Source organism: Salarias fasciatus, chromosome 10 (assembly GCF_902148845.1).
Source record: "Salarias fasciatus chromosome 10, fSalaFa1.1, whole genome shotgun sequence".
In the NCBI taxonomy this organism is placed as follows: Eukaryota; Metazoa; Chordata; class Actinopteri; order Blenniiformes; family Blenniidae; genus Salarias; species Salarias fasciatus.
In genome coordinates this window covers 18347874-18372341 of record NC_043754.1, presented here as the reverse complement: position 1 = coordinate 18372341, position 24468 = coordinate 18347874, and the positions used below count along the sequence as shown (strand labels likewise).

Genomic DNA, 24468 nt, shown 5'->3' with positions numbered 1-24468 from the left:
TGATAGTTCCGGAAAACATTTTATTCTATTTTTTTGAAACTCTCAGTTGCACCAGGAAGCACTCCATTTCAGTTATTAGTTGCAATCCTCCTGATCTTCATTGTGACTGACTTGATGTTGTACGGCACTCCGCTCTGCCTCCAGGTGTCCCACAGGATGTGCATCCTCAGCCCGCCGTTCTGCTCGGCGTCCTCCGGGGAGCCGTTGAGGTTGGCCAGGCCGCACTGGTTGAACCACCACCCCGTCTGGTTGTGCCGAAGGCTGCAGCTCTCCACCGTGGAGTTTTGGAACGTGCAGGAGGGATTGCAGCCGTCGTTGTCCACGTCCGAGGCGCTGAAGGGAGCCGTGTCCTGATTCTGCTCCTGGTCGTAGCCACGGAATGCATCACCTGCACCAAAGCGCAAACAGAGATGTAGTGATGATCTTTACACAAGGGTTTAAGTCTTCTGATAAACCAGTACACTAATTTTGGCCTTTTGAGAATGGAAAACCATCCCAGCCTTTATGGCACTGATAGTACACTAGATTATCCCATACCAGCACTGCCTGCGTATCTGCCCAGGTGTATGCTGAAGAACTGTGTTTCGTTGTCGAGGCGGAAGTCATCGTACGAAGCGTAGGAGGTCACGTCATCGTGGGAGACCAGAGCGATGTGAAGCTGAAAGCGGGCGTCTTTTTGATTTACTATATGAAACACTTTCTTCAGGCCCAGCCAGTGCTCGCCTGCACGCAAAGAAAGAAAGAAAGTTAAAGACAAAGTGAAATCTTGATTTCACTTAATAGTACCAAACACCTCTCTCTCTAAGAAGATTGCACCGGTATCATGCTGTACAACCTGCTAGATGTCCGAAGCCATCAACGTAACTGGCCCACGGCCGTTTGAAGTCCGTTAGTCCCTCGGTCCTCCTCTGCATCACAGTCCATCCTCCTCCCATGTAGTCCATCTCACAGAAAACCTGCAGCAGAAACTCTGCGTTGAGCGGCGACAGATCACTCCGCACGTTTGACTCAGTGAATCGCGAGCAGGTACCTCAAAAGAGGAGTCCGTGTTTTCTGGATGGACGATGTAAATCCCACTGGGAATCTTGGGGACAACAGACACAAGGCTGTCCTTGATGTCGCTGCAGTCTCGTCCTGATCAAAGCACACAGCAGCGTTACACCTGCAACACCACGAGCCTCAAAAACAGCTCACACCATGCAGATTCTAATAAGATTGATCACAAGCCGCGCTGACTTTTACAAACATTTTAAAGCTTCAATTCTCTGCTGTTGTTTATCATCTGTTAGATGTGTGCGTTACCATGAGACTGAACAGGCTTTATGGAGTACATCTCAACGTTGCTTCTCTGAACCTCAGAGCTCAGCGTCTGCACCTTGGTCATCAGCTCCGCCACCTGGAAACGTGACACAGCTGTGTCTGCGTCCAGTCGGGTGCTGACTAAACTGTGCGACGGAAGTGAACAGACCCTGTCGTTCACCTGAGTGCTGAGGATGTCCAGAGCCCTCTGCTGCTCCTCCATCACGTCCCTGATCAGCTTCCGGGTGCTGCGGCCAAACGCCAGCAGAGACTGCTGCAGCTGACCTGGACACACACAGGCGCACACACACACACACACACACATTTGCAGTGAAACTGGAGAATGATGACACAAAAGATAAGGCAAAGGATGAGACTTTTACCACAAATGGAGTGTTTTTCATCTCGCAGCAGCTTCACTGTGATGTCGCACGGGATGGAGCACGTGTCCCGACCTTTGACCTCGCTGAAAGGTTTGTGGCCTTTGGCGGGAGCGTCTAAAATGTCCTCACCGGCTACATCCGATTGGTTGCCGCTGCTTCCTTTGTCCTGGCCATCAGGAGATTTTAGGAAGAGTTGAAAGGTCACATGTAGATGCTGCTCCACGAGCGCCACAGCTGGACAATGTGGCTCCCATTAGAGCATTACACTCTAAATATTTTCATTGTATTTCTCTATAAATACAGTATGTATCATTAAGTTATACCCAGCAAAAGGAAAAATTCAATTCAGGTTTGAAAACTGATGTTTATGATTTTTCAAGCATTTAAGCTTAGTTTATTTGTTGAAGAAAAAAATCACATAACTTTGTAATCCATGCCACAAAACTGTTCTTTCACATAAAGTCTCGACCATTTGTGTATTAGGACCTGAATTTGCTCCACCGTCACAGAAATATCAAGATGTTAGTGTCAACCAAGCCGTAAAAGAAACAGTCTCACGGCAGACAGCGGTAGAAGTCAAATCAGAAGAAATCAGCTGCGGGTTTTTCAGCTCACTCAAGATTAATAAATAGTTTAAAACAGCTCAGCCTCAAAACACAGCAAAACAGTGGGAAATAAACCATTTATCTATCAATTCCGAATCTCTCTGAAAAGCTTTTTGATGTCATTTTCATTCTCTCACAACAAAAACAAAGCAGGCAGCCCTACGCCTGCTGAGACACATTCTGCAGCAGTTTTCTGACAACTAACTTTGACTGACAAGTTAAATAAAGTTAAAAAAAAAAATAAAAGTAGAAAAGATTCAGGACAAGCATATTGTACATACTGCGGAGGAAAGCAGATGAGGCGAAAGCAGCAGGAGGACAGCTGTTGTCCACATCATGTCAGTGCTGACTGACTGTAATTATTTCCTCTCGGAGTGAAGGGGCTGAACCTGGGCTGCTCCGTCACCGGCAGACACTCCTTCATGTACCCTTTATTTTTCCATGAAGTCTGCACTTTTTCTCCTACCTTTTTACCCTCCAAGACTCCTCATATACCATATAGTTAATTTCTTCCTTTCAGTTGTCAGATTTCACTTTCTCCACACTTCTTTTGATTGCTTCCTGTCCCCCCCCCCACCTCTTACAGTCACTCCTACTTTTCCTTGTAAATTCCCATGCAGCATCAGATCAGTGAGCTATCGACTGCAGACAAGTGGGTGAATGTGCTGATTCTGGGTTTGTGGTAAAGAGTTATTACCCTCCCTGTCGGTGTGTCTATTAGCAGAGATTGTTGTTTTACTGGGCTAAAAATCTTGCCACCAGCAGGAGAAACAGATGTGGAAATGGAAATGAGAAGCTTGAAACACTTTCCCTCAGCTTGTGTCTTTGCGTGCCAGCTGCAGATGGAGGTATGGTGCAGCGAAAACAGGGAGTCTTCCCTCCTCCTGCTCATATTTCCACCAGTGACTCCCCTCTCCTCTTTCTCTCTGACCACTGATTCATACCTCTGAAAACAGCCTCCCGGAGGGTCAGACCAATTACTCCGGTTTAACTGAGCATTTAACCAGTGGACAAGGTGAAAAGCAGCAGTGAATTTGACTCAGGGTCCAGCTGGAGCCGGCTAGCGTGTCGCTTTCTTGGAAAACTTTTTTTTTCTTTTTTTTTTTTGTGAGTGCCAAAGAAAAGATCTGCTGTTGTTCTCAACCTGTGTGAGTTTACAGCCGTGGTCAGCGGGAGGAATGTGAAAAGCTGCTGCAGCCTCAGGGCCCCCACATCTGTCCCATGTTATACACTGTCATAAAACAGGCTGTGCATGTGAATGACAAGGCTGCGCAGTTAATCATCTTCATCAACAGTATCACACATTAAACACTGTTTGAGAAGATTAAGGCATTAAGATTAATATTGGTCATTAAAAGGATCCAAACCACAGGTCATCTTTGCGTAAAACCAATAGTAATATCCAGTGTCCTGAAAGTAAACAGTTTCCTAAATCCTACGTCTTATAGGAAAAGGATTTGTGTGAAAATGTATGAGGATTGGTTTTATGCTCACACTGATTAAAATTCACCTGCTGTTCCGGAAAATGTCAAATGCATATGTTGGATTTGTATTTTGTATTTTCTTGAATACCAAAAATTGCATAATATTCATCAGTCTAAAACTATATGTTTAATTTTAAGTGTAATCTCTCAGTGTTTGTAGCCTTTTATGAACACACTCCAGACCAGGGAAAAGAAAAGACCACAGAAATAATGACATCTATTGGTTAAGTTTTGACTCTCTTCCATTTGTTTTCTTTTTCTTTTTTCTTTCTTTCTTTTTTTCAAAATGTGATGCTAAACGAATTAGGTTCGTTCCAGGTGTTGAGGTGAGATACTGCCATCTAAAGTACAGTTACGTGCATTACATTACATTCATACAGTGTAACATCAATTTTGTCCTGTAAACTGCAGAACATGCATAAATAAATTAAATGATATAATATTGTTATATACAGTAAAACTACAAAAGTTGGGAACTCAAATGACTTTCCAGTGAAAACATACCTGTGAGCTTCTCAGTGACTTTATGTCAACCCAAATTCAGGTCTTGCGGAGAAACAAAAATAGTCTTATGTAATTTCTCATCAACACTGATAGGACCGAATATATGAAAATGTGTATGATGGTGTACTGCGTCTGCGTGTAATGTGAAATAATCAACCATGAAAACACATAAAGTAACTAGAAAGACACACACACTGCATACAGCCACCACAAGAAAATAAACAACGGGTTTAAAAATGACCCCACTGATGTTGTTTTACTGCAAACTGCTGAACTCCTGAGAGGTTAGCTGTGAGCCAGAACAATAACTTAAACAAATGATGCCTGAGTGATGATAAAGATTGCTTTTCTCCAAAAACAGCTGAGGTTATATATCATGTGTTATTTGAGGAGTGTACTTTGAAATAAGGTGACTAAGGTTATACTGTCCCCCAAAGGTTCAACATCTTAGAGACTGAAGGTTCCAGAGCAGCTGAAAAGTGTCTGCTGACCTTTTCTTCACCCTCATCTTATGCAACTCCCTCAGATAGGAAGCAGTCGCAGCACTTAATCAGTCACACTCTAACAAATTCATACGGCACATTGTGTTGCTGACTGATTTCAGTGAGTGGAAACCGTTGAAAAGGAGCACTTTAGAAAGATTCGCTGAGTGAGAGATGGGTACTAAAAATGAACTTTTTCCAGTTATATTCTGAGAACATAATTCATAGAAATTGTCCCTCTTTTAACCCCTGTAACACACAGTTTATTCCATTTAGCCCGCTTGGCTTAAGTCCAGAAACTTGACCTCCCGTTTTAAGAGTTTCTCCGACTGTATAAGTATAAACTGTCTGACACTGACCTGGAAGAGCTGAATGTCAGCTTCTGTGAGGACGTGAGCGCTCCCGCTTGAAGGAGACGTGTCTGCGAAGACAACTGCCATGGCTCACTCTGAAGGACGCTTCAGGAATAGAAACTGGACGAGGATCTCAATAAAAGACTCAGACAAATTCAAAGATGTGTTTGCACACTGAGACCCGAGAGGTGGTTCATCTGGCACAGCTCAAACCATATTGACTCTGGAGATGACAGCTTAGCTTCAGGAGCATCATCCACCGTTTAGTCCAAAACTCCTGGTTCCAGGTCCGAATCTAAAATGAGAAACCACCCACCAATTCTGCAGAGGATGTGCTTCCTCAGGAAGATTTGGCTCCCACAGGATCTCATCACATCTTCTGGTGCTGTTTGGTCTTTCATCACTGTGAGGTCTGCAATCACACGGGAAAAGAACAGGCTTTGACAATGGCAGAAAAGTTACTTTTCTTTGTACTTCCTTCTCGTCAGAACTTGTACACCTCCAGGGTCGGGAGGAGTGCAGGGAAAGTCACCGGTGACCCCCCGCAGCAGCCTGTCTGAACTGTCTCCATCAGGAGCGATGCCAGATCTCCGAGAGACCACATATTAGTTTCAGAGTCCATCGATTTCTTATGAAATGTCATAAAAATCAGTGACCTTTCAAAGAAAATACTAATCTCATAAGCGACTGTTTCTCCATGGGAGAAGCTGGTCACTTACTGTTTGTCAGTTTACCGTGACTACATGTGAAGCTACAAGGCTGAAACAAGTGAATGACTGTGTGGATGCAGAGCTCCAGTCCAGTTAGACATTTTTTCTTGAATGCAGGCTGCAGGCCAGCTGAGCTCGGGCTCGGCGTGCGCGTGTTTTCCGCCAGAGGGCGGGACAGTGGTGTGCGCCCGGCTGCACGGGACAAACAGGCCTCATCAGGGGCGGATGTTTTCTCAGTGCAACTTCCCAATTTCCCCTCCCCAACTCCCAGCCTCCCCCCCAACCAAAAAAAGAAAAAAAAAATACAGAAAAATGAGTTAACCATCAGGATCAGTCGTTTCTCCTGTGATTGGAAATGATCAGACACTTTCCTCTCAAACTGAAAACTGCACAGACAGAGTTGCACTTCTTCACCACATGATCAATCATTCCCATCATGTATTTGAATAAATAAACAGTCAGCACAGGATTTTTCTCAAGTTTTGCATTAGGAAAAAAAAAAGAAAAAGAAAAGTTGTCCCGTCTGACCAAAGAGTGGATTATTTGCTCTGCAACTGCGGCAGCTTTAAACCCCGCAACCCCGCCCCTCCACACTATCACATGAATCTGGACTGAGCGCTGCTGCTGGATGAGAAAAAAGTTTGGAGGTCTCGCTCAAGCCGCTCCGCTGGCCTCGCTTTCACATATGTGCGCGTTTTTACACTCCCGGAGTCTTTTAGATGAGAGTTTGCATCGGACGCCGGGACCAGGATCACTGCGTTTTGTTTTGGTTTTTTTTTTTTCTCCCGGCTGTGATTTCTCCAACTTTTTTCTCCCTGCAGGACTACAGAGAGAGAGAGAGGGAGAGGGGGTGAACGGTCTGGCTGCTTGAAGGTATGTGGGAGGCATGTTGTACTCTGCGGAGATTTAATTTTAACACGGATCCGTTGCTTTGATTTGCAACTCCTTCGATTTTGTTTTTCCTTCGCGCGGCGATCGGGTGTTCTTTAAAACGCCCGACTGACTTCCGAGATATTAAAGCTGGGAAAAAGTCAGACAACGGCACGCACAGAAAAAAAAAAAAAAAAAAAAAGTTCAAAAGCGGTGGGAGGGGGGTGGGGGTGGTTGGAGGGCAAAAAGTGTAAACAAATCCGATCAGAACTGCATCTGGCCTCACGCGCACCGCGTTTATTCCCACTTTGTTTACCGTTCTCGGAACTTTTTCTCTTTTCTTTTTCTTTTCTTTTTTTTTTTTTTTTCCTCTCTTCACCAGACAAGATTAGTTTCGACACCGAACTCGGGACGCCATGGACGCGCACCGCGACGCGCCCCCGGCCGGGCAGCAGATCGTGCACGTCCGCGGGGACTCGCAGAGGGAGCTGGAGGCCCTGTTCAGCGCCGTGATCAACCCCAGCAAGGCGGCCCGGCAGCCGTCCTCCCTGCCCATGAGGATGAGGAAGCTGCCGGACTCCTTCTTCAGGCAGCCGGACCCCCGAGGCCACTCCAGACAAGTACTGCCCCACTGCAGCCCCCCCATACACCCACAGCTCGAGCTCTCTCCACGTGCGTTTCAAAACGCATAGAATGCATTTTTTTCCCTATAATTTAATTGCAAATGGCGAAGCTTCTAAATATAACCACCCAACTTCATTTACTTGTTTAAATAATTAAAATAAAAAAAAAGCTTGTTAAAATATGATATGATACCCTGTTTTCCTGTTAGTTGAGCTTAATCGCTTAAAATTTCAATAATGCTTGGAGAAGTTTAACCCATATGTTAGGTGTGTAGAAATAACATTAAAAATTCAATTCAGTTAAGCTTTATTTATATCGAACCAAATGCAAAACACTTTTTTTTCCTAGACACTTTTAAAAAGAAAAAAAAACACCACATCCACTGTCACGTTTTTCATGAATGATTCAGATGATTTTATACCTCCCTATATTAATATTGAGTTTAAAATATACGGGAAGATCTATTTGTGTGTCTTATCCATGTGATAAAAGAAATGTGAAGGAAAGTATCAGAAAAAAATAGATGATGCTTCCTAAATAGTCAGAACAGGGACAAAAACAGGTTTAAAATTTCAAGTTGAAATATATATATATATATATATATATATATATATATATATATATATATATATATATATATATATATATATATATATATATATATATATTTGCCTTTGTTTTTTTGTTCAGCTTCTTAGTTTTTAATAAATCAAAAATATGCAGAAAACAGTGCTTTCTACTGTTTCCAGGTATCTAGGTAATGTTTTGTGTCATAAAGTTCTATTGTGTTACAAAGTAATTTAACCATGACATTATAGGAGGCACAGACATGCATGTTGTGGATTTATTAAAGGGATTGAAAGAAGTGCTTTAGAATGGCAGCCTGACATATGTACATCAAGCCATTCTTAGGGTGAAATCCAGAGAATGTGCTGTTTTAACTCTGGCCACAGTGAACTGGCAGCATTTCGTGCAGACAGCCACTGTTGACAGTTTGTGAAAGTTCAGTTGCAATGCTTGCTCCGGTCGAGGCTTTTGTGCAGCACGAGTGCAGCCGCTTCTTAGCATTACACTGAGTTTCTGAATAACTGGTTAGAGTGGAGACTTATATAGAAACCTATAAATGTGACTGTGATTGGGCAGCAAATAATTGAAGCGATCTTTGATTTACTACACAGTAAATAATCCTTGAAAGTGATTATAATTGAAGCTACAGATGGCATCATGGACCAACAATCTCTGAACGTCAAGGGAATCAAATGTGTCAGCTCATATAACCAGCAACAGGAGTCGGAACTTGATGAGAGGTGACACACGTGGGCGTGAGAATGAGCAGTTTCGCTCTTCTTCCTTGTAGCGCTCGTCTCTCTCTGGTTTGATTCCAAACCTTTTCATCCTGCCGGTTTGTGTCTCTGATTGCCGTTTGCGGCTTCCTGGCGGAGCTGTTAACCCTGCTTGTTTCTCGTCAGGCCAGTTCGGATGGGGGTGTGTGCGGCTCCCTCACCCCTCATCACGTCCGCGCCCATTCCTCGCCCGCCTCCCTCCCAGTCAACTCGCTCTCCACTCAAGCGGCGGATGTGGCAGCGGCGCCGATCATACCTGACGACATGCCACTCCCCCACGGTTGGGAAATGGCCAAGACGCCTACCGGCCAGCGCTATTTCCTCAAGTAAGGTCGAGTTCATCAATAGATCTTAAAGCCTTGTTGTTTCCCCATCCTCAGTTCTGTGCATCGGCCGTGGTTGCTTACTTTAGAAAACAGTGGAAGTGACCACCAAGAGCAGTGGGCAGGAGACTGGAGAGCAGCTGAGGTCAAAGGTCTTGCTCAGGGAGACACAGTTGTGACCTGTCAACTGTGGGATTCAAACCTATATAATAAATTAATCATAATTTGGCTTTCAGTTTTAACTGAGAGAATGAAATAAAGGAGGATATTTCTGATCGTATTGATGCTCAAAGCAGTGTTGCGGTGGGTTCTGCAGGCAGGCTTTCCCCTCCTGTCAAAGGTCACTGTAGTTTACAACAACACACACAGTGGCATTTCTCTGTGCGAGCGCTGGATGCATGTGTGCATCTGGTCGTACAGGTAAAGCAGGTCCCGGGCGAAACGTGCCTCCTGCTTCTTATCCATCGGGTGCAGCGGTTTGACAGATGCAGATGCGTTGAGACTTGTCGTGTCGTTTTCAGTCACCTGGAGAAGACAACCACCTGGCACGACCCCCGCCTGGCGCAGCTGCAGTCGGCTGCGACGCAGCACCCGATCTCCGGCACTCCGATCCATGCCCACTCGCTCAGCAACCCAGCCCCCACCACGCAAGCACAAAGCATCAATCCAGAGACAGGTATCGCTTTCGTCTCTTCTGTCTTTCTCTCTTCCTAACGTGCCCTGTCTCCAGCGGGTCAGGTCTTTGCTGGGTTTCATTCTTCAGGATTTCCTTTTGACCTTTACCTCCGTGGCTCTGGTGACTTGGTGGGATTGATCACATTGCACTAATTCCAACAATTGCCTCAACTTTAACGGAGTAACCCTGATGACAGTCTTATGGAGGAAAAGAAGGAGCTAGGTCTTACTCACAGGGGGTTTTTTTTCTGAAGGGTGAACAAATCTCACTACAGTGAGGGAAGCAGGGTTTCTCTAACCTGTCTGATCGGCTCTGATTTGGAATTACTTACAGTTTCAAACGGGTCTGTTCAACCAAATTACAATAAAGGTGGTGGTTTGTGGCTGACGTCACTGTTTGAATGATAATTTATTACCGAAATAATCACTGAAACGTTTTTCCTTTTAAATCATCAAATCAAATTTTTTAAACCATTGATGATTCACATCCATCATTCCACTGAAATCTTGTATAATCAATCAAGAGAAAATCCAATTCCCAGCTGTTGTCAGTGAACTTAAAATAAACCTTTGGGAACAAACCACGTATTTTTCCTCATGAGTCAGTCGATGCCAAAACTGAGTCAAATAACAATAATTGAACGAGCACATGATGGCGATAATCTATCAAAGCAGCCTAATATCGGTTTAAGATTGCTTCAAAATAACTTAATAGGTTTTAAAAAAAAGAAAACAGTCTCTTCTTAGATACAATTAATTGAATTCAAGCTACTTCCAACTAGAGAAATGGTCCCGATCAAAGTCTTCCTCGATGTTTTCTGTGGATTCTTCAAATCAGTCCAGACAGTGATGGTTTCTACTAAACATCTGTATTGTAATTTAAATAAACAGACCCTTTGAAAAGCACGCCATTTCAGTTCCGCTTTCTTATCACACCTACTCCATTCAGGCCAGATACACATTTCAGGTCGAAGGGATTTAAAAAAAAAAAAAAAAAAAAAAACCTACTTATTTTCCACTAACCCTCACTTCTGTTCATTTAAATCTCTCCAAACTGGAAGGCACACAGACATTAAAGGATGCAAGGCCGCGTTCTACTTCTTTCTCTCAACGCTCCATGCGCTCCATCTCCCATTCGCCTTCTCACTGTGTACTTTCACTGCTGTTCAGGTCCACTGCCTGAAGGCTGGGAGCAGGCTGTGACTGCAGATGGAGAGGTGTACTACATCGATCACATAAATAAGACCACCACATGGGTCGACCCGCGTCTAGGTAGCGCACTATCAAATTTGTGTCTCCTAAATTGACAATTCTTGTTTGTCAACGAGAAGCATTTTGTTCCAGTGTCCACCATCGCAGGTTGCCGCTTGGCAACGGCAAATGAAACAAAGATCGCAAAAGTTTTGAGAAGTTTCTCCATATATGTAATTGCTGAAATGTTTAAAGTTTCATTAGAATGGTTGTGTGATTGTTTAGAAAGTGCTTTTATTATTATTTTTTTTCTCTTAATCTTATGTTCCAGCCCAGAAAATGAACCCTGGTCTCCTTGGGTTGGCAATGCAGCAACGGCAGGAAAAGGAAAGGCTCAGGTGCAAGCAAGGCCTCCCTCCACAGGTCAGAGGTCAAATTTCATATTAGAGCGTGCTTCCCAAAACCTCAAACATGCTACGGAACCAGTCAGGAATATGACAGATTGCTGTATGAATTAGGTGACACATTCTGGTGTGTGTGTGTGTGTTGCAGGAGGCAGGAGGACGGAGCCAGATGCCCGGCGGGATGGACCACGACAGGAGCTCGCAAACACTCGTCCCACCTCTGGATGTCAGGATTAGAGCCCCGAGCTACGAACCCACCCTCAATGGGTGAGTTCCCCTTCACTATCACTGCTGAGTGAAATAATTATGGAACTTAAATTTTCCTTGAGAAAACAGTCAGTTTGAGGTGTGTGTTTTTTGTTTTTTTTTTTAACAAATGCTGAAGACGTTCTTCTTCTGTGTTTTGTCACACAGCGCTCACTCTCGCAACGAGAGCACCGACAGCGGGCTGAGCGTCAGCAGCCTTCCCCGCACGTCGGACCACATGCTGAGCTCCGTGGATCAAATGGACACTGGTAATGTTCAGAAGAAGAAAAAAACCCCGTCACATCTTATCCAACCCTTCTGCTTATCTAATTTAATTCTCTACATTGAGCAGTTGTCTTTATATCCTGAATAAAGGTAATAAAGTTCAGTTCTGCTTGAATGATGACAGATGACTGGCTAAACCTAATGAAACTTCACTAGAAAATGCTGCAGTGTGATTTGAATCCACTTTAACTATAAGGTTTTTTCCAAATTGGACCGTTCCAAGCTTGATATTTAAATTAAACTAGAGCATGTGCTGTTGTCCTGAACTGAAACAGGGAGCTGGATAGTTTCAGGCTCGGCCTCACGTTCCCGTCTTCTTTTAGAAGATCCTCCAGTGAACCAGCACTCTGAGAACAAGGCGTTCTGCTGGGATAATATGAGACAAATACCTTTTTAAGATGTGACTGAGCCTGGTTGTTACATGCAGAGCTGAAATTGAATGTTTATATAATCCGCTGAGATTAAGGGCTGTGCTACAAAAGGCTTGGTCAACTTTCAGAGAGTTCTTATTTGTTGTGCCGTTCTCCCTGCCAGGTGAGGGCAGTGACCCCCCCTCGATGGCCCTGCAGGAGTCTATGCCGGTGCTGCCCATGTCTGAGGGCGAGGAGCTCATGCCCTGCATTCCCGAGGGTCTGAGTTCAGACCTTCTGATGGACATGGAGACTGTTTTCTCGGGGTCGCACATGGACAAAGACAGCCTGCTCACCTGGCTATAGACACACACAGCCCAGTGGTCAAATGTGGTTTGGCCTTGCAATTTTCAAAACCGGACTGAAGATTCTCGAGGATTTGGGCTTCAAAAGTGGTACAGAAAAGAAAAAAAAAACTTGCAGAGACTATATGCTACTTTTTTTCTTTTTTTTTTTTTTTTTTTTTTTGCAATGGATACTTAACACTACTCACACCCCCGAGGAATGAAAAACCTGACTTTCAAAGAAGGTGGTAAGCTGCTGGTGTTTTCCCTCTTTTTCTGGACCTGGTTTTACAGAGATCTGCTGCGGAGCATCCACAGTTTTCAGCACTCCCTGTAACCTCAGATGATTCTCTGCATGTTCCTCATTAAGTGTATCACAGCTAATTTTAGAGCACAGATTTCTTTGTTTTTTCCCGCAAAGAACTGGTATGCAGCAAGCATTTGATTCTGAAGAGTCAGAAACGGAGTAAGATTCAAGTCTGGGGTGGAAAAAAAAAGATAAATAACCCCAGTTACGCTCAGATATGAGTTGCAGGAAAACAGCTGCTTTCAGTGGTGTTACTTTGAAGTGATGTGCATGCATGCAATGTGAAAAACCAAGTTCAGAAGAAAGAGAAGAATGAAGTTGTTGCAAAAACCAAATGTCTGCTGAAAGAACACTAAAACCTTTCCCCATCGCTCCTGCTGCACCAAAACACTAAAACAGGAAAGGGCGCGCCCTTGTGGTGAAACAGCACAGTGATGCAAGAGTCGTTCGCTCCCAAACCTTCTGAGTAAAAAATGCACAGCTCTCCAAAAATGCAATATTTAAAGGGCTTAATCAGAATCCCTTAGTTTTATAACATCATTTTAAAAATTAATGCCTTTGTAAAACACTAACTTTTTTTTAAAGCTAAGCCAATATTATAGTCTTTTTCAAGGCTCTTTTTTTTCCCACACAAAGGAGTATATAAAGATTCCCCCCAGCACAGTGGATTCTTCAATCATTTAAAAGAATGTTGTGCAGGAAACACTGCAGCAGCATTAGAAGAGGGGGAAAACGGTTCCTTAAGCTTCTGTTATTAATGTGATGTGAATGCCAATTGTTACCTTTTTATTGTTTTTAATTTGCATTTCCTGGCAAATGATTTTTGTCCACACCACCATTAAGTATGAACTGGAAATATGAATGAAAAATATTCAATTATTTAGATTGTGTCCTTAATTGTTGAGAACAAATTATTTTTGTCTGTTTTTGATACTTTCCTAAAACTTTTCTTTTCAAAGAACAATAACATTTATTCATTCAGTGGCATCGTAGTGTTTTGCTTTCTGAAAATATATGCAATATGAAATGAAAATATGAACAAACTGTAATCCTCAGACATGTTTTATCCCCTCTCCTGTAAATCGTGTGCATTTCTTACTTTTCCTGACGGTTTTTAAGTGAGCGCAGTAGGAATTGTTTCTTTTGTCGTCACTTTAGACATGTGGGTGTCTCTAGAACCAGGCAGTAGAGTCTGAAACTCACTGCCTCGCACGCGCATCTGTTCTGAGACTTGATTGTAAAGTGTTTATACATTTTGCATCATAATCACATGATTTTCCCCAGAGACACTAATCTGATGTTCACTTGAAGGAGGTGTTTTGTTGTTATAGTTTTAGCTTTTAGGACACAAACACAGTGAGTTGCAGTATCGATTCAGACTTTATAGCCTGACGTCTGAGAGGAACTCTGGTTTCTTTATCTGACTTTCACTGATGAAATGCATTAAAGATGAGTTGCTGTTGAAAAAAAAATCCGAACTGTTCAATGCAACAGTCATTTATTTAAAATCTGTTCTAAAACAATTATTTTTCAAGTAATACATTTTATTGCCTTTGGATCCCAGCAGCTGTTACAATCCCACACGTGTTGAACTGCAGTCCTCGAGGACTGGCACCCTGCATGTTTCCACTTTCTCCCAGTGAGAGGCTCCTGATTGGGCTTTTTTTTTACAAGCTTGACATGAGATTCAGGTGTGCTGAAGCAGAGAAACATAAAACAGGCCGGGTGCCGGCCCTTGAGGGATTCAGTTTGACAATGTGAAAAACATTGTGAAGTGCAGTATTAAACCAGAAATTACTACTTAGGTTCTTCAAGCTTTGGTTCATCCTCCCGTACTGTGAGAACACCTCCCCTAGAATACATTTATGCAATATTTTCTTTTTTTTTTTTTTTTTTTTTTTTTTTTTTTTTTTTTTTTTGAGGGGGGGTGGCAATTTGAATGTCATCAGAAGGTTTTTGGTTTCCAGTAGACGCTGGTGTATTTGATGTGAGAAGTGGGACTAAAAAAATGTATCCACATTTGCAAAGCCTTTCCTGAAATGCAATGCTTGTCACTGCTTATAGTGTTAGATGGCCACTAATCTGCAGTGTATTTCTGTAAGTGAATGCGGGGGGAAATGTTGTGTGTTTTAAATGGATTTCAGGCCCGTTCAGAGAGGCGCAGCAAACGGCGAGGCAAAGATCCTGTTGAGCATCTTACCAAGTGTGGCACCTCCATACGGGGAGCTCTTTAAACTTGTTTGGTAAAACTATATGAGTATATAATCTGTTTTTATCTGCTAGGTTGTTTCTGCAGTGTGTTAACATTTTATCTGATTTTGAAGCTGTTTCATTATTGACGAGAGCGTTTCTTCTAACCAGCTTCCTTTTTGTTATCGATACAGTATGAAGAGGTAAACATTTACTACATCCCGCAAATGCAGAGCCAAGAACCCCTTTTGGAAGCTTTCCTGAATTAAAGAACCAAACAACTTGCCGAGCAACTTCCCGCTCACACATAATGCAACACACTACCTAGCCTATTATTTATCTTAGCATGCATGACACTTGCTATGTATGTTACATGTATTGACATTTATTATCCTATTTACAGAGAGTTTGGAGTCAATCAGACTTGTTTTGTACCTTTTTATGCATGTGATTTATATACATTTTTATTGTAATCATTTTAAGGAGTTCCTGTTTTATTAAACTTTTAAAAGTTGTGTAAGGCACTGTCTCCTGGTTTTTAGTGTACAACTTATTTAAGGCATTGTTCACCCTTTAATTTTAAATCATATCAAGTTGTGTCATTAGCTTAGGTTCTTGTCTTATTCAGACACGGTTTCTATGCGTTAAAAGAGAAAATATACAGTCACAGAAAAAAAATGCTCAATGATTTTGTTTGAACAATATTTTCTCATAAATTTTCAGATTGGATTGAAATTGCTTTATTAAATAACTAAACAACTTTTTGGTCAACTTCAGAGGATGGCAAGCACACCATAACCACCAAACATGTATATTTCTCTTGAAAATGTAATTGTCCTACTGTGGAATCAATCAGAAAAAAAAACATTTCTGACAATAAATGAAACAAATTGAAAAATGCAATTCATTCATTGATACAATAAGGAAAACTCAGAACATGTAATTGTCATTGCTCTACCTATTCTACCAAGTCAGAACCTTTAAAAAAGTTTTGGGCTGGCTAATAAAAAAAAAACTGGGTATTTTTCGTGAAGGGGAAAATTTTTGTTTAGCCAGCACACGTCATGACGTCATACGTCATACGTGCATTGGAAAGTTCCGAGGCGGAGAGGAGGCGCCGCGTGCGGCATTCTCATGATGCCTTCACTGACACTATGAGCGTCTGACTTGTACTCAACAAACCAACTTCGTAAGTTTGTCCTTTATTTTTTTCATTTTTTTTATAATATAAACGTAAATAACAGCGTGATTGCTTTGTCTGTATAGTCCATTATAGTTCCCTGTGATGCTACAGGTTATGATAATAGTGTTGTGTTACATTTTATTTATTGTCCTTCGGACGTTTTTTATTTGCAGGTAAAAGGTTGGCAGACTTTTGCAGGTTAATTTTGCTTAATATAAAAAAAAAAACATTGTCAGCTGTTATAAATCCAGAAAATGTTTGAGCGTTTACGGATTTGATGATGAGAAGAATGAGTTTTCTCGGGAATTTCTCCACACTTCATTTTTTTTGTTCCCTTTTCGTTTCTCCCTCAGCAGAGAGAGGCGTGGCTGTGCCGAGAAGCTTCGGGACTTTCCGGACGCACTCGAAGTGTTGTGATACGACAGAGGGGTGAGTGTGTCACAGACAGCTGAAAAGATCACTGTGGTCTAATGTTCTCTGTCTTCCATTTGACTGTGTGACTCACGGTTGGAGATTTTATTCTTGCTTTCCCACTACGGCTGTGCAGTTTAATGAGCTACATAGTTGAGTAACGCGCTGCCGTTAGCATTAGCAGATGCTAGCACGCTAACAATTGCCATTTCCAGGCTGCGAAAAAATATAAAAGCTTGTATCGCTCGGAGGTTGGTGTCCAACTGGGTGTTTAATGAACTAAACTATGTAGATCCGTCTAAATGTATGCCACTGCCCCGAAATACAATATGGCAAACGATTGGTTAGCAGGTGTGATCACAAGCTGGTAGATGATTGCTGATAATGTAGCTAGCTGTAAGGTCAGGAAAGTACCCACCGGAAAAATGTTGTGAAGTAGAGCAGAGGATGTTGTTAAATATTTCCAAACACCTGAGTTTTAATCACCACTCAGTTAAGGTACAGTGCTGGCTGTGCTGTGGTGTTCTTCGTGTTTCTGCAAACAATAGACTCAGCCCTGGTGTGATGACAGAAAATGTAAAACTGGCATCATCTTTCAAAAACCTTTCTTTGGATTTCATTTGTTGCATATCCATAATTTTGTAATCTGGGCCTTTTTGGCAAGAGCAATAATAATTCTGATCAAACATATGACAGCCAAAGGTCAAAGCCTCATTTTATGCAAGAGAAATTCCTTCTTAATGTATTTGTTTAATGTCCATCCTTCTTTGCTTACTTTTTGTGTTGATTGATGTATTGTATTTCCTTGGACCTTTTACTTCTCTTTTAAGTTATTCTGTTTCTCTGTAGTGATTCTTTGCGTTTGTCTGCTGTGTTATCGTCCTTTTGGCATCCCCCAACTCAATTTGATTTTTCTTAAGCACTGTTTGTACAATTTCCATATTCACATGTATGGTCAACATGTAATTGTCTTATGTTTTGTTTTCTCTGCAGGTTTACCAACTGCACAGAGACGTTAACTACTTTACTTTAAACTTTTTTTTTTTTTTAATAGAGATTTTAATATTCAAATATGGTGGCTTAAGACACCTTAAAAAGGGATGTCCACAGTGGGGGGAGGGGTTTGAGAAGACAAACAGTGGGGCAAAAATGTGTTTTATCAGTCACCAATTGTGCAAGTTTTCTCATTTAAAATGATGACAGAGATCTGTAATTTTCATCAATGGCGCACTTTGTACTGTGAGAGACCGAATGTGGGGGAAAAAAATCCAGGAAATCATTTTAGGATTTTTAAAGAATTTATTTGTAAATGATCAAGAATAAAATTAAGACCTGCACCAGGCTCGGAGGAGTGAATCTACTATAGCTTGCCTTGAAAATAGCAAGAAGCTTGGTGTGAATAAATTAAAATGTGGGAGCAATTATTAGAAAATGGAAGGCATACAGGACCATTGATAATGTCCCTCGATCTGAGACTCCACACAAGATCTCACCTTGTGGAGTCAAAATTATCATGACAACAGTGAGCAAAAGCCCCTCAACTACACCTACTGAATGACCTGCAGAGAGCTGGGACCATAGTAACAAAAGTTATGTCCCAAACACCATACCTACTGTGAAGCATGGGGGTGGAAACATCATGCTTTGGGGCTCTTTTTCTGCAAAAGGGACAGGACAACTGATCTGTGCTAAGGAAAGCATTAATTTGGCCATGTTTAGTAACATTTTGAGCCAAAACCTCAGGATGGAATGTGGCTGGGCCTTCCAGCTGGAGAGTAATTCCAAACACACCGCCCTGGCAACACAGGAGTGGCTCTGTAAGAAGCATTTCGAAGTCCTGGAGTGGCCAAGCCAGTCCCCAGACCTCAACCCCATAGAAAATCTGCGGAGGGAGTTGAAAGTCCGTGTTGCCCAGCGACAGCCCCAAAACATCACTGCTCTAGAGGAGATCTGCATGGAGGAATGACCCAAAATACCAGCAACGGTGTGTGAAACCTGGGGAAGACCCACAGTAAACGTTTGACCAATGTCATTAATAACAAAGTATTAAGCTGAACTTGAACCAAATACTTATTTTCCACCAAAATTTACAAACTCTTCAAAAATCCTACAATATGATTTCCTGATTTTTTTTTTTTTCCATTCTGTCTATGAAAATTACAGACCTCTGTCATCATTTAAAGTGGAGAACTTACAATCGGTGGCTTGCTAAATACCATTTTGCCCCACTGTATTCCTTGGTCTGTATGTGTGTATGTATGTATGTATGTACCTGTTTATCTCTCATAGGGCTCGTTAACAAATAAATAAAATAATTCCTAAATAATTTATTGGATAATTACTACATGGCTGATTTTACATCAGCTGGCAACAAGTTATTTATCTCCATCTGATGCCAGGAGTAGTATTAGAGTAAAAAAAAAAGCAATTAATTCACAATGGAAGAGAGACAGTCCACAGCGAAACTTAAAACTGTAGGTCTTTCCTACAGAGAAATAGCCAAGCAAGTAAGTCTACATCGAAAGTCACCCAAGTGGTTACGCCTCTGACTGGAACAGGTCAGGCAGACCTAAAGCCACAACAGAATCAGAAGACGAGCTTGTGAGTGTTAACAGTTTGTGTGATGGCCACTCGCAGGACAGCAGCTTCAAACAGAGCTGAACAGTATTCGTAGCAAACAAGTCTCATTTTCAGCTGTGAAGAGAAGACCTGGAGCTGTCGGTTTGAGAGGAGGTGCAGAAATGAAGCATCAGCATAAGATAATGAGAAAAGCCAGGAAAAGACGAAGAGGCCTGCTTTTGTTTAGGCGCTCTAAGTCGATTTGATCTTTCAAGAATCACTGTCTTTTCAACGGACTACATCTGGGAGAACCTTCCTCTTTTTCAGCTCTTTAATTTGTCTTATTTCTGTGTGACTGTGTATGTATGAGTGAACAAGACCTTGGCTTTTCTCAAACCCCTCTCCCTTTACAGGACTTCTCTTTTACTTTAAATCACTTAACAAAAATCCCAAAAAAATGGAAACTCTCGTTCAACTCAAAAACAACCAATTTTTGATGGGACTATGTCGAAATGGGCCTCCACCCGATCTACAGTATGACAACTCCTCAGGTACAAATCTTCATTTTTTTTTTTTTCTATATTCCAAAGGTCCTGCATTACCAGATTTATTTTTGATTTTTTTTTCTTTTTTTTTTCCATCTTCCAGAGCTCTTCCGCATCTCTACCTTTGCTCGTTTCCCCGCTTCGGCAGTCACAGAGCGAAGTCTGGCGAGGGCAGGTTGGTTCTACACTGGCGTGGGCGACCGTGTGCAGTGCTTCAGGTGTAACGTGACCGCGGAGGGCTGGCAGGCCGGAGATTGCCCAACGGAAAAGCACAGACAGCTCTCTCCCACCTGCTCCTTCATCCAGAGCCTGCCTTCCACAGCCAATCTGCTCTCTTCCTCTCACTCCGCCTTCTCCCCACTTCGCATCGCTCCAGCTATACCGGTAAGGCCAAGAGAAAGGATAAAATGGTTACAAAGCGGTTTAGTTTCAGTTGACATGGTCTCAGAATAGTTGCAGATTCTTAACATTTAGCTTCCCTTGGTCTTTTAGCTTTCTGGTCCAGGCCCGGCCGCTCCCTTCCCGCCAGTGAGCCAGGGTGAAGAACCAGTCGGCTACCTGAACATGGCCTTCACTGCCCTGCCTCCCTCCAGCCCCCTGAGCTCTCGTGGCGTAGAGGACATGTCCCACCAGAGACCCACGTGTCACAACCCCAGCATGCGCCGGGAGCAGGACAGACTGGATTCTTTCCACTCCTGGACGCTCTCCATCATCACTCCCGCAGAGCTGGCCAAGGCGGGGTTCTACTACCTGGGTCAGGGCGACCGAGTGGCCTGCTTCAGCTGCGGAGGGCAGGTGTGTTTCCAGAACACATCAGCGTGGACGCGTTCACTCATTTGGGCTTCATCCAAAAAGTCTTGCAGTTGCATACTTTGACGTAGGTTTGTGGTTTTCTCGGCAGCTGAGTAACTGGGAACCAGGAGACAGAGCCGTATCCGAGCACCAGAGGCATTATCCAAACTGCCGCTTCGTGCGGGGCGACCGGGCTGACAACGTGTCGCTGGCCGGAGCCGCAGCAACCGCCTCTCTGGCGGCAACTTCGCAGCTGTCATCAGGAGCCGTCGCCCTCAGCAACGTGTCGAATCCCTCCATGCAGCAGAGCGACGAGAGGCTGATCACGTTTGTCAACTGGCCGACTCGTATCCCTGTGCGGCCCGACCAGCTGGCCAAAGCCGGCTTCTACTATGTCGGTACGGACAAGAGTCAGAGGGACAGAGTTGTACATTCAAATGTATTTCTGAACAAAAATAACCATGTACTGAAACGTGAGTCTCATTTAAAAATCTGACCTGTTATAAAACACCCTCAGGTTGACTCTTCTAGTAGCTGTATTAGCTGTAAGAGGTTTCCCCTCCACTTTGTGTTTGTGCTGGGGTTTCCACAACGTCAGCGTTTGTTTCAGTATCAGTATTTGTCTAGTCTCTCCTCAGTTTAACAAGAAATCCCTTTTTAAAAATCACTGCAGTAGAAGCCTGTTTGTGAGAACAAAGCACATACAGTGTGATCAGATTTCAAGTGAAAAGGGAAGTTAAATATTCAGGAAAAGGCATGCAGTCACTTTCATGTTGTCATCTTGATCAGAATGACGTTTTCCCCTTGGCGCCTCACTCGAAGACACTGAAAGTACTTTGTTTCACCTGTAGGTCGCAACGACGACGTCAAGTGTTTCTGCTGCGATGGAGGTCTGCGATGCTGGGAGTCTGGAGATGATCCGTGGGTCGAACATGCCAAATGGTTTCCTCGGTAAACGCCGTTTGTAAATTCTGTGCACTGAAATAAAGGACTGGTGGACAGATGAACTGTTTCACTGTGTAAAGAATGGTTTATGAATATATGCTGTCCTTTTTTTTTTTTTTTTTTTTTGTGGGATCCAGGTGTGAGTATTTGCTACAGGAGAAAGGACAAGACTTTGTTCACCAGATCCAGGCTCGTTTTCCTCGTTTGTTTGAGCAGGTTGGTGGAAAACAGAAGCTTCTGAGAGTTCTGTGTCGTCCAGCTCAGATTTAATTGATTTGTACTGTTTTTTTTTTTTTTCCCCTTGAAGCTTTTAACGAACGGAGACAGCAGCTCAAGAGAGTTTGTGGATCCGCCAGGTGAGTCCGATACGTCGCTTTCATATCACAATACACCTGCGGTTCTGCTTATTTTTGTGATTCCGGTCATTTGCGGCGTTGCAAACTCTCTGTGCTCTCTCCACCTTAGTGGTTCACCTCGCTCCAGGAGAGGAGCGCTCCGAGGACGCCGTCATGATGAACACCCCAGTGATTAAATCTGCGTTAGAGATGGGCTTCGAGCGCAGCCTGGTCAAGCAGACGGTCCAGAGTAAGATCCTGACCAGTGGAGAGAACTACAGGACCGTCCAGGAGCTGGTTTCAGACCTGCTGAGTGCTGAAGACCAGAAACGTGAAGAAGAACGGGAGATGCTGGCAGAGGCGATGGCATCAGGTGCATATCGTTCACTGCTCTACGTCGACAGTGCTGATGTAGCTACTGCTATGTTGGTAAACAAGAATACAATCTTGATTTATGTCCTTTTTTTTTTTTTATTCAGATGGTTTCACATTTGTGAAGAGGCACCAGGCAGCATTGATCCAGCGTCTGAAGAGTGTCGAGCCGGTCTTGGACCATTTGAGAGAGCAAAACGTCTTATGTATGTTCAACAGCAGTTATCGTGTTTCTTTGTCCTGGTTTGCAAATATTAATGATGGAATACTGTCTAAACTGTTTCCGTCTGTCTTGATCGAACCCTGAAGTGATCTCTTCATTCCTCCATATCGAATAGTTAGGTTTTGAAAATGTTTGTCCCTTGTTGACGTGCAGCTGCTGAGGAGTTCAGTGGTCTTCAGGCTCAGACGTCGGCCCAGCAGCAGACGGCCCGGCTCATCGAGCTCGTCCTCACCAAGGGAAACGCCGCCGCCGAGGTCTTCCGCAACTGGATCCAGAAAAACGACGTCCACCTGCTCAGAGACCTCATGGGTATTTAGTGTTTTCCACCAGTCACAAAGAGAAACCACTGTGTGTCCTTTGTGTTTGGTAGTTGTGGCATAATCAGTACCTGAACATCATATTTTTTTGGGCATTGAGGACTTTTGTACAGTCATGGTCACCAAAAGCACTGTGATCACACTGTACCTGCGTGCTTTACCGCAGTCCAGACAGATTATTTCCATTGTGCATTCACCAAATCCTGAGCTAAGTGCATGTTTCTTTCACACTTTCAGCACAGTCAAACGAAGCTGCATCACCAAGTCAAGATCTTTCAGGTATGAGGACACTCCTGAGCCTCAGGCAGGACAAACTGTGCCTGACTGACTGGTCAAGAAGATCAGCTGTCTCTATTCAGTGGTGGTCATATGTGGTGGTTACTGCTTTCTATGTTCTGTAGGTTATTAGAACACAACACAAGTTGGATATTTTTTTTCCAGGAGAAATGTTAATTATTTGAGAAAAAGGAAATTACTGGTCTATTTAAGATGCTATGATTGTCATCTCATACTACAGTGTACGAGAATGGAAAATCTTTATTTTTGGTAATTGCAGTTTATGACAGTACATATTAATCTAGTAGAATAAGGTGGTTTTGGTGACTCTGCAGTTGAACTTGGTGTAAATGTTACTTACCAGATATGTTGTCATTTAGTTGTGTGGGAACAAGTTTTATACTACGAGGCTACTAAGTCATGTTTTGGCACTTTTGGACTCCTGTGCTGCCTGCAATTCTTCTCGAGGAGCTTTGGTCGTAGATTTCTCCATGAGCAGACGTTTGTGTTGACACCTCTGAGTATCAAAATGTATAAACAATACTTTTTAATGTTTTCAGTGTATTTTAGACGGAGGAAGAACTTGTAACGTTAAGTCCATTAAAACTCTTTATTAATGTGGACTCCATTGTAAGTCAGGCTTCTTTTTTCTGTGCAGACCTCCCGATGGAAGAGCAGCTGCGTCGCCTGCAGGAGGAGCGAACCTGCAAGGTGTGCATGGACAAAGAGGTCAACATTGTCTTCATCCCATGTGGACACCTGGTGGTGTGCAAGGAGTGTGCACCATCTCTGCGAAAGTGCCCGATCTGCAGAGGCCTTGTTAAAGGCACAGTTCGAACCTTCCTCTCCTAACAAGGTTGAAACTTGTGCCGCAACGTCACTGAATGTAAGCAATATATTTGACTCTTGTAGGAAGGTTTTCACTTCTTTCCTAGAATTACACATAGTTTCTGTTCCAAGGGCTCCCGTTGCCTCAAGCTTCCCATCATTTCCATGCATAAATAGATTAAACTAAAGACGGCCAAAACTGATCCGATGTTAAAGTCCAATTGTTCTGTAATTACCTGAACTTATTTGTACATTTTTTGGTAATGATTACTGCAGTGGTTTGGTTTCAAAAGAACCATGTGATACATATTAAATTTACATGATGCTTATGAAGTCAGTAATGCTGCATTATTGCAGGTGTTTTGGGTTTTTATTTATTTTTTTAAGAGTTTCAATCCAATATGGTGGCCTGTAAGCCATTAATTTGGCAAATGGTTTTTGTTCATTTACTTAGAAAACCAGAATTAAAGACATATTGTCCTTTCCTGATATTGTAAAACAAAAATGTCAATAAAAAATGAAACTGAGCAATAGCTGAAGTTTGTTTAAATATTACAGCTGTCAAGAACCTGGACATTTTTCCTGTGGAGCAATCAAAATACTGACATATGTACAAGTTTGTGTACCTTCTATAAGTACACTATGCCTGCAATCAAATAACTATTCTGGAGTGCCGCGGGTCTGACAGCTTCAGTGTGTGAAGATACCTC

General features: G+C 42.8%; 3 protein-coding genes and 1 long non-coding RNA gene across 6 annotated transcripts; 3 read left to right on the top strand and 1 right to left on the bottom strand.

Annotated features, from left to right (window-relative positions):
• Positions 1–20: 20 nt before the first annotated feature.
• angptl5 (angiopoietin-like 5) lies at positions 21–2641 on the bottom strand. The gene is made up of 8 exons (XM_030100966.1): positions 2569–2641; positions 1683–1848; positions 1481–1584; positions 1303–1396; positions 1031–1134; positions 836–956; positions 538–723; positions 21–388 (listed from the first exon to the last, which is right to left on the bottom strand). Exons 1-8 carry the CDS (start codon positions 2623–2625, stop codon positions 69–71), a joined length of 1152 nt encoding a protein of 383 aa, XP_029956826.1. The 5' UTR covers positions 2626–2641; the 3' UTR covers positions 21–68.
• Positions 2642–6596: 3955 nt separating this feature from the next.
• LOC115395890 (transcriptional coactivator YAP1-like) lies at positions 6597–13510 on the top strand. Of its 2 annotated transcripts, XM_030101564.1 has the most exons (9): positions 6597–6693; positions 7073–7310; positions 8784–8983; positions 9502–9656; positions 10826–10927; positions 11178–11269; positions 11399–11517; positions 11665–11765; positions 12316–13510. In XM_030101564.1, exons 2-9 carry the CDS (start codon positions 7107–7109, stop codon positions 12495–12497), a joined length of 1155 nt encoding a protein of 384 aa, XP_029957424.1. In that variant the 5' UTR covers positions 6597–6693; positions 7073–7106; the 3' UTR covers positions 12498–13510. The 2 variants fall into 2 exon arrangements, with proteins under 2 accessions (XP_029957424.1, XP_029957426.1); XM_030101566.1 differs by lacking the exon at positions 10826–10927.
• A 2569-nt stretch (positions 13511–16079) lies between these two features.
• Positions 16080–17698, top strand: LOC115395252 (uncharacterized). Its single transcript, XR_003932262.1, has 3 exons — positions 16080–16161; positions 16509–16584; positions 17560–17698. It is a non-coding gene; the product is annotated as an uncharacterized LOC115395252 (long non-coding RNA).
• A 13-nt stretch (positions 17699–17711) lies between these two features.
• On the top strand, positions 17712–24289 carry birc2 (baculoviral IAP repeat containing 2). Of its 2 annotated transcripts, XM_030100691.1 has the most exons (12): positions 17713–19676; positions 19774–20054; positions 20163–20465; positions 20572–20860; positions 21314–21413; positions 21545–21623; positions 21715–21763; positions 21873–22115; positions 22222–22320; positions 22491–22646; positions 22892–22933; positions 23589–24289. In XM_030100691.1, exons 1-12 carry the CDS (start codon positions 19583–19585, stop codon positions 23780–23782), a joined length of 1929 nt encoding a protein of 642 aa, XP_029956551.1. In that variant the 5' UTR covers positions 17713–19582; the 3' UTR covers positions 23783–24289. The 2 variants fall into 2 exon arrangements, with proteins under 2 accessions (XP_029956552.1, XP_029956551.1); XM_030100692.1 differs by lacking the exon at positions 22892–22933 and having other exon boundaries at positions 17712–19676.
• Positions 24290–24468: the final 179 nt, after the last annotated feature.